General features: G+C 42.5%; 2 protein-coding genes across 17 annotated transcripts in view; one reads left to right on the top strand and one right to left on the bottom strand.

Annotated features, from left to right (window-relative positions):
- The window catches only part of CDC123 (cell division cycle 123), a 42,577-nt gene extending 33,669 nt beyond the window's left edge, over positions 1-8,908 (bottom strand). For 4 of the 14 annotated variants that reach the window (XM_081554109.1, XM_081554108.1, XM_081554117.1 and 1 more), the window contains exons 1-2: positions 8,770-8,908; positions 3,671-3,742 (exon numbers count right to left, since the gene is read on the bottom strand). In XM_081554109.1, coding sequence (XP_081410235.1) covers positions 3,671-3,742; positions 8,770-8,843 — 146 coding nt within the window. In that variant the 5' untranslated portion in view covers positions 8,844-8,908. Of the gene's footprint in view, positions 1-2,396; positions 2,475-2,572; positions 2,660-3,670; positions 3,743-4,350; positions 4,460-8,769 lie in introns of all 14 variants that reach the window. The other 10 variants (XM_081554119.1, XM_081554113.1, XM_081554121.1 and 7 more) reach the window with 5 other exon arrangements.
- NUDT5 (nudix hydrolase 5) overlaps positions 1-12,922 on the top strand; it is a 61,969-nt gene that overhangs the window by 33,967 nt on the left and 15,080 nt on the right. Inside the window, exon 1 of one of the 3 annotated variants that reach the window (XM_081554126.1) lies at positions 9,217-9,404. The exons of 1 other annotated variant lie outside the window; for it this stretch is intronic. The gene's annotated coding sequence lies outside the window, so the exon portion shown is untranslated. Of the gene's footprint in view, positions 1-9,216; positions 11,627-12,922 lie in introns of those variants that run through there. One more of the 3 variants, XM_081554123.1, reaches the window with a different exon arrangement.

Here is a 12,922-nt window from a genome sequence, read left to right as displayed (position 1 = left end):
GTAGTGAAGCAGGGGCTGAAAAGGGCCGCTAGCAGCCAACCCTCACCCCCGGGGGCAGAGCAGAGGCCGAAAGACCTCAGAGAGAGAAAGAACGCTGCCCCCGCTCCTTCTCAGCACTCAACCACAAACCACTGGCTACAAAGAACTCGGGCACATCATCGAAAAACAAGCACTAACCAGAATAGAAACCAGCAGAGGATCTATACCAAGAAACTACAAGAGAAAGGAAAGAAGAGGCTTCTGGTAAATCAAGGACACTTATCCATCCCTAGGTTCCCTCTTGAAATGCTACTAAAGTGATTTAAAAGATCACAAGGGCAAAAAGGACCAAAGAGGAGACAGCTGCAAAGAGACAACAGAAGTCTGGAAAATAGAAAGCCAGTGAGGGGGTAACCCGGTGAGCAACAGGCTGCCCCTGGAGCCATCATACATGACAGGACCACAGCTCTGCTCTGAAAGGGGTGATGCGTGTCAAGTCCATACAGGGGCAGGAAGACACGTCCAGTCTTCCTCACCTGGCATACCCCAGAAACTCACCCTCCATGGACCAGAGGGTAAGGTGCATAATGCCCCAGATGAATATGGGGGTGAAATGCCACAAAACAACAAAGTTGTAAGTGGAAGTCACACTCACAGTGAGACCCCTAGTCCCTTTCTTCCCTCCCTGCTCCCTGATATAGACAGATTAGAGGACTTGTCTCTGTAGATGCTGGATAACCCCAGAGGAAAGACTTACAGATAACTGCCATCTGGGAATCTGCCATCAGTTCCTGTTGATGGCTGGCACTCTCAGTCAACAAGCCCCACACTAGTACACAAAGTTTCTGTGTGTGTGTGTCCCTCACTCTTAAATATGAATAAAGGCCTACAATCATTAGAAGACCTATAAAAGACTCCAAGATGAGAAAAGAGTTTTTTAAAAGGAGGAAAAGTACATGGACAGAATAAAGACAGTAAAGGAAACAGATGAAAAATATTTTTTAAAATCACAAATATCTTCAAAGATAAAAGAAGATAATGCATTCATGAGAAAGGACAAGACCGAACTCATATAAAAGGAAAAACATGGTAGCTGAAATTTAAAAACTCAATAGAATGAGTGGATAGATTAGGGAAATTTTCCATAAAATAGAAATAAGACAACAAAGGGACAATACAGAAGAAATGATAAAATTCAGAGAATTAGCCTGGCAGATCTACTATCTAAAAAGAAAGAAAGAGAAGCAAAACATAAGAGGAAATTATCAAAGATACAATATTTTTAAAAGTTCCAAAACCAAAAAACATAACTCTCTAGAATGAAAGAGCCCACACCAAGTACCTGTGACAACGAACAGGAAAGACAACAAGAAAGCACCATAGATGATGTACACAGATGGCCACAATTCTCCCCATCTTGACATGCCTTTTGTCGTGTGACTCTGTCACCCTTCCCATCAAGAAAGAGCATTTATTTCCCCACCCCTTTAATTCAAACTGGCTTCAAGACTCACTGGGACCAACAATGTAGCCCAAAGGACACCATGTGATCTAAGCCTTGGTGTCAAAGTCTTTATAGCTTCCTTGCTCACATTTTTTGGAATGCTGCTACCACCACATAAAGGAGTGGAGTCTGAGAAGGAGAAATCACATGGAAAGAAAAGCCCAGCTGACAGGCAGCATTCACTGCCAGACATGAGTGAGGCCATCCTAAAACCATCCAGTTAGTCGAGCCACCAAACAACTAAAGCCACAGGAGTGACCTCAGAAAGACCAGCAGAAGACTCGCCCAGTGTTGAGCATTAGGGAGGCTCCAAGATTTCACCCCACTTGCAAGCTAACAAGTTAGCCTGCCACGGTGCCATGGAATCTGGCAGAAGACAGGAGATGCCTGGGTCAGAAACCAAGGACTCTCCAGAGAGAGAGAAGACACATTTGGCCAATGAAATACACAGTAGGAGCTCTTCCACAAGCTCAGAGTACTGACATCTGCTCAGGACTTTCTAATGTCAGAAGGCATCTTCTTTACACTCCCATTTTGTAGGCTTATTACGTGTTCTATATTGGAAAATAATAAAGTTATGTCTGTAAATATCCCAAAGTTGAGACTTGCCTAACTATTCTGTTGCTTTATCCTGCAATTATTCCACATCAATGAGGCTCTAAACTAATAATTTTCAGGTTATCACCAGGTTGAGAATACCAGAAACAGAATTATAATCCAGGAAGCTACACAGAAGATCCATCAGACCAAAAACAGTATATATATATATATATATAATATATATGGTAAAATTGGGCTTCCCTGGTGGCTCAGTGGTTGAGAATCCACCTGCCAATGCAGGAAACGTGGGTTCGATCCCTGGTTAGGAAGATCTCCTGGAGAAGGAAATGGCAACCCACTACAGTATTCTTACCTGGGAAATCCCATGGACAGAGGAGCCTGGTAGGCTACAGTCCATGGCATCACAAAAGAGTCAGACACGACTCAGTGACTAAACAACAAAATGGTAAAATTAGTGTTACTGTAAAACATAACACAATTCTAATTATACTTCTAAGTTCGTTTACCTAAGAAATGTTCGTCACGCACCTATTATATATCAGGCACTGTTCCAAGGGCTGGGAACACAACTGCCCAAGACTCTGTTCTCATGAAGACTGCATTATAATAGAATGACTAAAGGAATAATGGATGGAAATAAGGATTATGCAGAAAAATTAAGTGAGGTCAGGAGATAAAAACAGATGCACCAAAATGTGGTAAACCATACAATGGAGTGGTATTTAGCCTTAACAAGGAAGGTAATTCTACACGTGCTATAACATGGACAAACCTTGGGGACATTACGCTAAGTGCAATAAAGCTAGATATTGCATGATTCCCCTTATATGAGGTATGTACAGTAGTTAAAATCATAGGCACTGCAAGTAGAATGTTGGTTTTCAGGAGCTGGTGGAAGGAGGGTTGGGGAGTTAGTGTTTAGAGGGTACAGAGTTTCAGTTTTACAAGATGACAAGAGTTCTGTAGATGGATCATGGTGATGGCTGCAACATTATAACTGTACTTAATACCACTGAACTGTACACTTAAAAATAGTTAATGTGGTAAATTTTATGTGTATTTTAACTTGATAAAGAATTTTTTTAAATAATTCTAAGAGAAAATTATATCCAACCTAGAATTCCATAAAAGAGGGTGACATGTCAGCAAGGGTTACCATTAAGCTACTTTACAAAGGAAAGTGAAGGATGAACAGTTAGATAACATGACTCCTGAGCAGAGATCTGAATGAAAAACTAGGAATGTCATTAAAGTACATGATTCTTAAACTTTTTCAAGTTTGTACTAAAAAGACTGAATCATGGTACTTTCCTTTATATACAGAAGAACTACTTGAACAAGAGGAATAGTTACCATACCCATTTTCTACAAGAAGAGAAGAAAGGAATTACTCAATTTTACAGCTTGTAATTATTAGCAGAGGATGTGTTCAATTTTGAAAATCTTATCAACTGAGCATTGATAAGGAATATAGGACAAAGATCAGCACATAATTTTAACTAGAGAGAAAAAAGGGAGAGAATGGGGCCAAAGCTAATGTACTTACTTTACACGTTAATTGTTAAGGTTGAATCATTACATTTCCTTATGCTAAAATTTAAAGAATGTTTTTCTCACACGCCTTACCTTCCTGAAACCACCAGAGTTCCATCATCAAGTAAATAATCCTTCACATTCTGAGGAAGTGGAAGAATGACACTAAAAAAAAATGCACATACCAAAAAAAGGCATCATTTTAAAAGACCACAAGCAGAGAGAAAAAGTTCCAAACTCAGTTTCTGAATTACTTGCTCCCTTTATTTTAATATGAAGTGGGAAATGTTAATAATGGACATTTGGCAGCAGCAGACTAGAAATTAGAATAATATGAATAAATGTTGCAATAAACTAAATTAGGTGCATATAATTACCCCTATTGACTCTAAGGTAAAAAAAAAAAAAAAACAATAGCAACAACAACAACAACAAAACCAAACCAAAAAAACCTCCCGAAAACAGCCAAATCCAAAGAACTGGACTGAAATCACAGTATGAAGGCAACAAGCTCAAAAGAATTCTGAATACAAGGGTTATGTGACTTTAAGAAACTGGAGGCCCCGCAGGTATTGCAGCAACAGAGGAAATGACCAAACAAATAAGAAGATCAACAGCACCTGACCACCTTCTAAGATACAGGGTGGAAGCAGGCTTAAGATCTGGGCACGTTTGGTTGGAAATGGGAGTGTAAGGTCAAAAATTCACAGTATGTCGGGATGTACTGTGATGGCATTCTATTCACCTCATCACTAGAGTACACGGCTGCTTACCTGGGCACACTTCAGGTGAACTGTTTTCAGACAATCATAATTAAGGGATGGCAAAGCCACACTTGATATCACTTGAAAAACGGATGGGATAATTTGTTTTTTTTCTACTCTGTAATGATAAATCATCAAAAAATTTTGGCACAGATACCTAAAAACAATGTTCTTACTTTGCTTGTAAGGCATGTATTAAAAACTGAAAACGATGGCGGGCCACGTTCAGAGACCATCATTGACTCATAATAGCATGCTTCATTAATTTATTAAGTTCTCTGTAACATTACAGAAGGTTTTAGCACACAGGAAAGATTACTCATGGGCTACTTCAGTTTTAGAAATTAACATTTGATTTCTCCAAGTTACAATTTCACATTCAAAAGCCTACTTCTTCTTCAGGCTTTTAAGTTCAACTAACAAACCTTATTATTCTATTTGCAAAGCTGCTAAATTTTAACCAATTTCAAGTGAGCCTTTGAAACTTAAAAGTTGCTTTAAATTTTTTTAACTCTAGGGAATTCCCTAGTGGTCCAATAGCTAAGACTTGGGCGTTCACCGTCATGACTTGGGTTCAGTCCCTGGTCGGCCATGTAGTATGGCCAAAAAAAAATTTTTTTTTAAACTCTACTATAAAATAATCTATTCAACTTTCTTCTGAAATATGTCAATTGTCTAATTACAGATAAAGCTTTCCAAGTATTTAATTCTTACAAAACCAGTGAATTAAACTGTAAGTATAGTGAATCTAAGGTTCTTGCAAACATTCCAACACTGTTTAAACACTTAAAAATTTCTTCTTATATATTTTAATGTATCACAATTCTAAACCAATTACACAAATTAAATTAGAAACAAAAGGCTAATCTGTTACATATATACTAACTGTCCTCGAAATGGCAAATTCTTAAGGATGTTAAAGTTAACAGGGAAAAAATTCCAAGTCTGGATGATTTCATCACCTCTATATTTAATTCTAGCTCTTCCTGGGGTTAAAGATACTCACCCAATCGTGTCATCCCAACAGAATCGGACATAATCTTCACAAGAGAATCTGAAGTTTACCTCCTCAGGGGCATGAAACTGAGAAGTATCAGCAGAAATGCCCATTCCCAGACATCTAGGGTGATTTTCCCTACCACGATGAGAGCAGAGAGAGCCCTCTTCTATGTCAGTGACATTTCTGAGTCTACGGGTGATTTCAGAGTCCACGTCCCTTGTTTCTGAGTTACGCTAATTCTCAGGTCTCATTCCTTCCAGGTTGACTGGATTCAAAACATCTACTTACTGTTTGATTCCACTGTGAATTCTCTGCATATTTTTCCTTTTTGGGGGGTCTACAGTTCTTACAGGTATAAGCCGACACTGACAGTTCTCATGAGTTCCTGAGTCCTGCGGTCACGGTTCTAAAGTCGCCTTAATGATGTGACCCTGAATTATGTCACATTAGTCATGGAGGAATCCTAGATGACTTAGTTAAGAACTCAATGCCTAGGAGTGGGAAAAGCTACAAAAGGAAAAAAAAACCCTCAAGTACAATGTAAGTGCTATACCAAGTACAGATGTACCAAACGCCACCAAAACTCTCAAGAAAAAGGAACCATGCCTGAGCAACTGAGGCCATAAACAAGCCATGGCCTGGCATACTTAACCCAACTGTTGGAAAAGAACTTAATTTTTTTTTTGTCATTGAAATTCACTACGCAGCCAAGAATCCATGAGGGCTGGGGCTTCCCTGGTGGCTCAGTGGTTAAGAATCCACCTGCCAATGCAGGAGACAGGGATTCGGTCCTTGGTCTAGGAAGATCCCATATGCCGTGGAGCAACTAAGCCCCTGTGCCACTACTGAGCCCACGCTCTAGAGCCCAGGAGGCGCAGCTGCTGAAGTCCAGGCACTCTAGAGGCTGTGCTCCGCAACACGAGAAGCCACCGCAGTGAGAAGCCCGCGCACTGCAACTACAGAAAAGCTGGTGCGGGAACGAAGACTCAACACAGCCAAAAATAAATAAATACATAAAATTTTAAAAGAAAAAAGAATCCATGAGGCCCAACTAAAAGATGTAAAAAATGTAATGACCTATTCCATCAAGTCAGTATAATTCTATGCACACAGACAAGTTACTCTAATGGAATGGAGGTTAAAAGAGCCTTTAGGAGATTATTCATAACTTTCATGTTTGAGGAAAGAAACATTTAGAAAGGTAGAGTGGATGACCCAAAGTCACCTAGCTACTTATTTGTAAGCCTGAGTCAAAGTTCTAGGACGTGTCAAAAAAAAAAAAAATGATTCCCTATTGTTACCTGCATAATCATTTCTGAACCATGATTAATAAATGCCAAATAAGGCTGAGTCAATAACCAGAAAATGGTCTCTTGGCATTACAGGTGACAATGACAATGACAAACCTAACACAACTACACCAGAATGACCTGGGCCGTGGAGGGACATCGTGCCATATGTTGCGTTTCAGTGATGTTACACAGAACTAAGTAGACTAGAGTTACAGTGCAAAGACACAGAATACTTTCAGGCAACACAGCTTAGTTGTGAACTGGTAAGAAAATACCCCGCCTTGGTTTACTTTTCACTCCCAGCTTCATATGAATGGCACATATTTTAAGTGAACTAAAACTATTTTAAGCTTTGGTTAAATCAAAAACATTAAAAACAAACAGCTCTTTGTGTGTTTATGTCAAAAAGAGTGGCAAGCATTTTTAATGCTTTATCTCATTTAATTCTCATGACAATCCTATTATTTTCTCAATTTTCCAAATGGGGCTTAGAGAGATTAAGCCATTTTCACAAGATGCTGGTGGAACCAAAATTCCCAAGGCAGACAGATGGTCTTGATTCTAGAGTCCAGTTCTTAACCATTATACTTCACTGCTGAAGCAAAGAAAAATTTCTTTGAGTTAACAAAAGTGTCTGCACACAAAATACAAGGCACTCCTGCGTGAACTCTGTGTGAAAATGTCTGACCGGTTCAAAAAAATACCTTCTGTCACACCAACATGACATAAATAACTCTAGCATCATCTCAGACAGTAAGCCTATTTCAATTATGCAAGATAATGGAGGACTGGTACATTATGTAGGAAGACAACGTCCACTGCTGCTGTTGAAGCTCTTCCTTGTTTTAGTGCTACTCCAACCATCTTCAAATGCAAAGCTTATCATCCTTCGAGCTGCTCTAATCTCCATCACACCCTGGATAACTTGGGAGCCCATTCCATGTATGAATAACAGGATGGAAAAGAACTGTCTTATGAATAACCTCTTTATGCTCTTCCAAACAATCAAGAGCTGAAGTTTCCCTCTATATTCACACTATGCACCCAAAATGAAAAGGAAGGAACGGTTGCTATCTAATTAGTAGCAATCTAGGGCCAAAGGGGGACAGGGCAAAAGACAGAAAGTCCTCCCCACAGATACACAGTTCTTTGAGCTACTCGCCTTAGCATGGGAAAGCCTACCCTTGCATCACACTCCAGATGTCACAACTGCTTTTGAACATTTGGGGATGTTCTCCTTGCTGCCTTGCCTACATTACCTTGAATGACCGGGTGAAGGATGAAAACAGTTAATCCTCTGCTTGCCCTGCAAACAGAGCATGGATTCCTTGTTGTGGGCCAGAGAACTATAAAACAAATACTGTTCCACTCCTCTTCCAGATGGCTTCCTTCCCTAACAATATATTTGCTGTTGTTGTTCAGTCGCTAAGCCGTTATCTGACTGTGTGACCCTATGGACTGCAGCATGCCAGGCCTCCCTGTCCTTCACTGTCTCCTGGACTTTGCTCAAACTCATGCCACTGAGTTAGTGATGCTATCGAACCATCTCATCCTCTGCAGCCCTCTTCTCCTTTTGCCTTCACTCTTTCCCAGCATCAGGGTCTCTTTCCACTGAGCCGGCTCTTCGCATCAGTATACTCTATTGACGCTTTCCACTATCATACTGGAGCTTCACAATAGAATTTGAGGCTGGGTCTCACTGTTCTCATTTGACAGGGACCAAAAGCTATTAATCCCCCACCCCCCGCCCACGGGTTAGTCAGTAGCAAAGTCCAGACTACTCAGTTCGCTGATTACCTTCCCCTACTGGCAATTCTAAAGGCAGGGATGGTGAACTCCCAAGCCTGAACTAGCTTCACCTGCTCCTCGGCCCACCTCTGACCTTCACTGAGCCACGACGTCGCCCTTCTACCTGCCCAGCACCCTCCCTGACGCACGACACGACGCACGGCAAACATGGATCGACTTCATTCCTCTCCCCACTCTAAACGACCACTGGCAAGTCGAAATCTGGCCCTGGCGCTCCCATCCGGGCCTGCAGTTTTTTGTTTTGTTTTGTTTTTGATGGAGCTGGGATTCGCCCCAAATGTTGCAGTCCCCTTTTGCCCACTGCTCCGGCGTAACCCCCAGTCTCACCTCTTGATAGTGAGGCTTCGGAACAGCGGGTACCACGCGGAGAACTGACAGTGCAACACATGCTCCTTCTTCATTCTCCAGCCGCCGCCGCCGCTGCCTTTCCCTCTCCTCCCTGCACCTTCCCGGAACCCTGGTCTCCAGTCCCGGAAGTGCCCGCCGAGCTGGTTTGGTTAAGGACACTTCCGGTCTGTGAGGCGAGGAGAAAGGAGCGGAGAAAAAGAAACTTGGGGCGTGCTTTTAGTGTACACACATATACACACACACACGGCAGAGAAAAGGAACCTTTGGCGTGCTCTTAGTGTACACACACATACACACGAAGTTCTGGCCGCGGGGGAGGAATTCTGGAAGAGTTCCGAAGAGGGTTTTAAGTAGCGAAACGCAGCGCTTCTCGCCTAGCGGCGGACTCTGCCCCGGAAGCTAATCTGCGGCGAGGTCACCGGCGGTGGGGGAGGAGGGTGCTACGGGTTCCACGAGGGGCCGAGTGCGCATCCTCTGTCTCATTTGGCCGCGAGGTCCGGCTGTGACTCCTGCAGTAGAGCTGCACCTCCTGAGCCTCGTTTCCTCGGACCCGTGCTTTCTTCTTTCCTCCTCCCTCCTAAAGGAGCCCGCATCCCTTCGCCGCACGCTTGGGAGTAGGTAACTGGGCGCGAGCCAGTCACGTGCAGGGGTTCCTGGCAGGGAGACGGAAGGAGCACACTTGGAGCGTGCGGACAGCCGCGCGCTTGTCCCGTGCTGCGGACCCGGTTAGCGTCCGCGAGGCGCGGAAAGCGGGGAAGGGGAGGCAGGTTCAGAGGCAAACCAGGGATTGGGGTGGAAGAACTGGGCTCCTAGGGGTCCGGAAAACTGCAAACATCACAGTGAGATACTAGTGTGAGTGCCGCGGTGGAGGCATCTGCAAAGGGAGTCACGGCCCCCGCTTCGCTCGTGGGGGAGGCTATGAACGAGAGGGAAAGAGCCCAGTCTCTGCAATCCCGGGAGTCAGACTTTGGAAGTGGTAAGAGGAGGTAAATTTGGAGGACAGAGGAAAGGAGGGGTGAGGTGAGGTGAGTTGAGGTATCGCTTTTGAGTGTCAAGTTCATTTATTCCATCCTCTTAAACGTAGCTGCTTGCAAAAACACAGCCCGATTGTATCCGTACCCATACCGTGCTGGATTCATAAGACCGTAAGGAATGCTAGTCGAATTTGTAATAACATTCTTTTTTCGTCCTCTTCCTCCCCTATTACCTTATCGTCTTTTTTTTTTTCCTTCCGCAAGGAAGTATCAGAAGGCGACCAAAATGTAGAGTACTTTAAAAAGTTCACTTTCTATTTCTAAAGTGAATGAAAAATGACGAGGTGCTGAGAAACACCTTTTAAACCTAGCCTTACTTCTTAACGGGCTTCCCTGGTGACTCAGACGGTAAAGAATCTGCGTGCCAATGCAGGAGACTCGGGTTTGATCCCTGGATGGGGAAGATCACCTGGAGAAGGCAATGGCAACGCACTCCAGTATTCTTGCCTGAAGAATTCTATGGAGAGAGGAGCCTGGCGGGCTACAGTCCATGGGATCACGAAGAGTCAGGCGCGACTGGGCAACTTTCACCTTCACCTTGCTTCTTAAAGTTACCTACCTTGGGCTTGTCCCCAGGCACCTTTGCCTAAGGGCACACATTTTGGATATCTGCTTAAAATTGTACTGTCTTACTGACCCATCTTTGTTGTTTAGTTGCAAAGTAGGCAAAGTGACGGGGGGAGGGTTATTGACTAATTCCAAATTAAATAATGAAAATACATTTCCTTCTCTGAATCCATAACATGACTAGTATTGTAGGTTAGTGTTTCCAACTGCCTGCTGGTTTTCTCCACTTGAATATCTTACCAGCATCTCAAACTCAGTGTGTCCAAATTTGAACTCGTGCCACCCCTGTCTCCCAGTTTCCTCTAAGATCCTCTCCTTGTAATTAGGTTTGGCATCCCCAGAAACTGTTTTAAGAAAAGTAAAAAGTCTCATCTGCAAGGAATTAATCTGTTTGCTTACTACTGCTGCACTGTGGTCCAAACCTATGTTCTCTTTTTTCTGGTCTACTACAAGAGATCCTTCACTGGTCTTATTGCCATATGACTATAACCAAGTTACTTTCCCAAGAGTAAGTACAGTCAGTTCACTCTTGCTTAACCAAAACTAAATGTAATGATTGTAAATCACCTGATAAATGATCAAAAATCGTCAAGTAGTATAATTTCATTAAAATGTTAGTTCCCTTCCTGCCCATCCAACCCCTACACCTACTGAAAAACAAAAGAAAGAAGAATACTTTCAGTGACTTTCCATTAGGAACAAAATAACTACAGGAAGTTTTCATCATGTAAGGATAATCGTCAGCAAAGAACTCACTTAAAGCAAATCCATCTGAAGTGGATACCAAAATTTTACCATAGATGCTATAAAAGAAGGACTGATCAAAATGTTATCTTCAGGGGCTTCCCTGGTGGTTCAGTGGTTAAGACTCCACAGCAGGGGGCACAAGTTGGATCCCTGGTCAGAATCCCTGATTGCCCTGCAATGCAGCGCCACCCCCCCATATATATATATATACATACATACATATAAAAGTATTGATGGTCCCTTGGATGGCAGGAGATCAAGCCTGAATATTCATTGGAAGGACTGATGCTGAAGTTTCAATACTTTGGCCACCTGATGCAAAGAGCTGACTCATTAGAGGAGACCCTGATAGGAGAAGAGGGCAGCAGAGGAGGAGAGGGTTAGATAGCATCACCGACTCAATGGTTATGAATCTGAGCGAATTCCAGGAGATAGTGAAGGACGGGGAAGCCTGGTGTGCTGCAGTCCATGAGGTCACAGAGAGTCAGGTATGTTTTACTGACCTACAACAACATATATATAATCCTTTAAAAAGCTAAGAATTTTGAAGTTTTGTAATTGTAACCAAGAATATTAAATGTAACTACATTAATGATATTTTGTTTATTATAAATCAAGTGGTTTTTCTGTGTAATTATTCCAAAAGAATTTAGAACGGAATCTTAGGCATACCTATTAACACAATTAAAGTAATTTTTTGCAAAAATTGACCTCCCATTTAATTTCTTTCAAGTTGCCTTGTTGATTTCTCTATCTATAAAACTGCCTGGTTAAGTATAGATGGTATTTACAATATTCAGCTATTAGCTAGGAGAGATTAACCAGTGTGTGATTTCTTGCTCTGGCTTTTGCTTCACTTTGCAAGCTCAGCAAACTGCACAGACTCGGGTATGGTAATAATTGAATGACGAGGAGCCGGGGCGCATACTCGACAGTCTGGCTTCTGAGAGTCTCAGTTTAACTTCTTGAATCTTATTCTTGATTAACTTGATAATCCAACTGTTGCGGAAAGGTGATCATTTATCTCTCTCCCAACCCCAAGAGGAACATGCACGGCAACGGGAGTTTGTGACGTGCTAGTTAGGGTTGTTGAGTGCTTTGTTTATCTGTAAATGTGGGGGAAGGGTGGGCTTCCAGCCAAATCTGTGTAAGCCTTTGGAAATGTGTTTATAAATTTTAACATCATCCCTTACACGAGGGATTGTTTTTGGCTTTCTTTTGGGAGGGAGTGGGAAGGGAAAGGTTGAGAACCACAGGGCTTGCTGAACTCCTGTAAATTTTCAACCCTTCCCCCAGTCAGTATCTCTGCTTTTTGTTCACATGGATCCTTCCTCTCAGAGTGCTTTCCTTGCCTTCTTGGTCTCTAAATCATAGCTTAGTATCAAACTGCCTTTTAACAGTAGCCTTTTTAAAAAGTCTTTACTATTTTCCCTGCCTCCTGAGTGGATGTGACTTGTGCCTCATTTTAAACACCCTGGCATCACATTGTCTTTCTGGCAGGCATTTGCCTTTATGGCTATTTGTGTGCCCAAGTGTAATGTCCCCTGGGGCAGGAATCGTGGTCACTGTGTGCTTGCTATATACTTGAACTTTTGAACTGCCCAGGCTCACAGAGCTAGTTTGACACTGCTACCTGCTAGTTTGACACTGCTGCCCGCCACTGTACAGGAATTCTAAGAATCCTGTGACATTTTCCCTCATTTTTTGTGCCCTGGAAAAATCATACATCTGGCACATCATAGACCTTCACCTCTTTAACCAAACTAGGTGAAAACATATTATGT

The sequence above is a fragment of the Giraffa tippelskirchi genome, chromosome 13 (genome assembly GCF_054371585.1).
Source record: "Giraffa tippelskirchi isolate mGirTip1 chromosome 13, T2T-mGirTip1v1.2.pri, whole genome shotgun sequence".
Taxonomy (NCBI): Eukaryota; Metazoa; Chordata; class Mammalia; order Artiodactyla; family Giraffidae; genus Giraffa; species Giraffa tippelskirchi.
The sequence above is the reverse complement of the archived record's forward strand: the minus strand, read 5'-3'. Positions and strand labels throughout refer to the sequence as shown.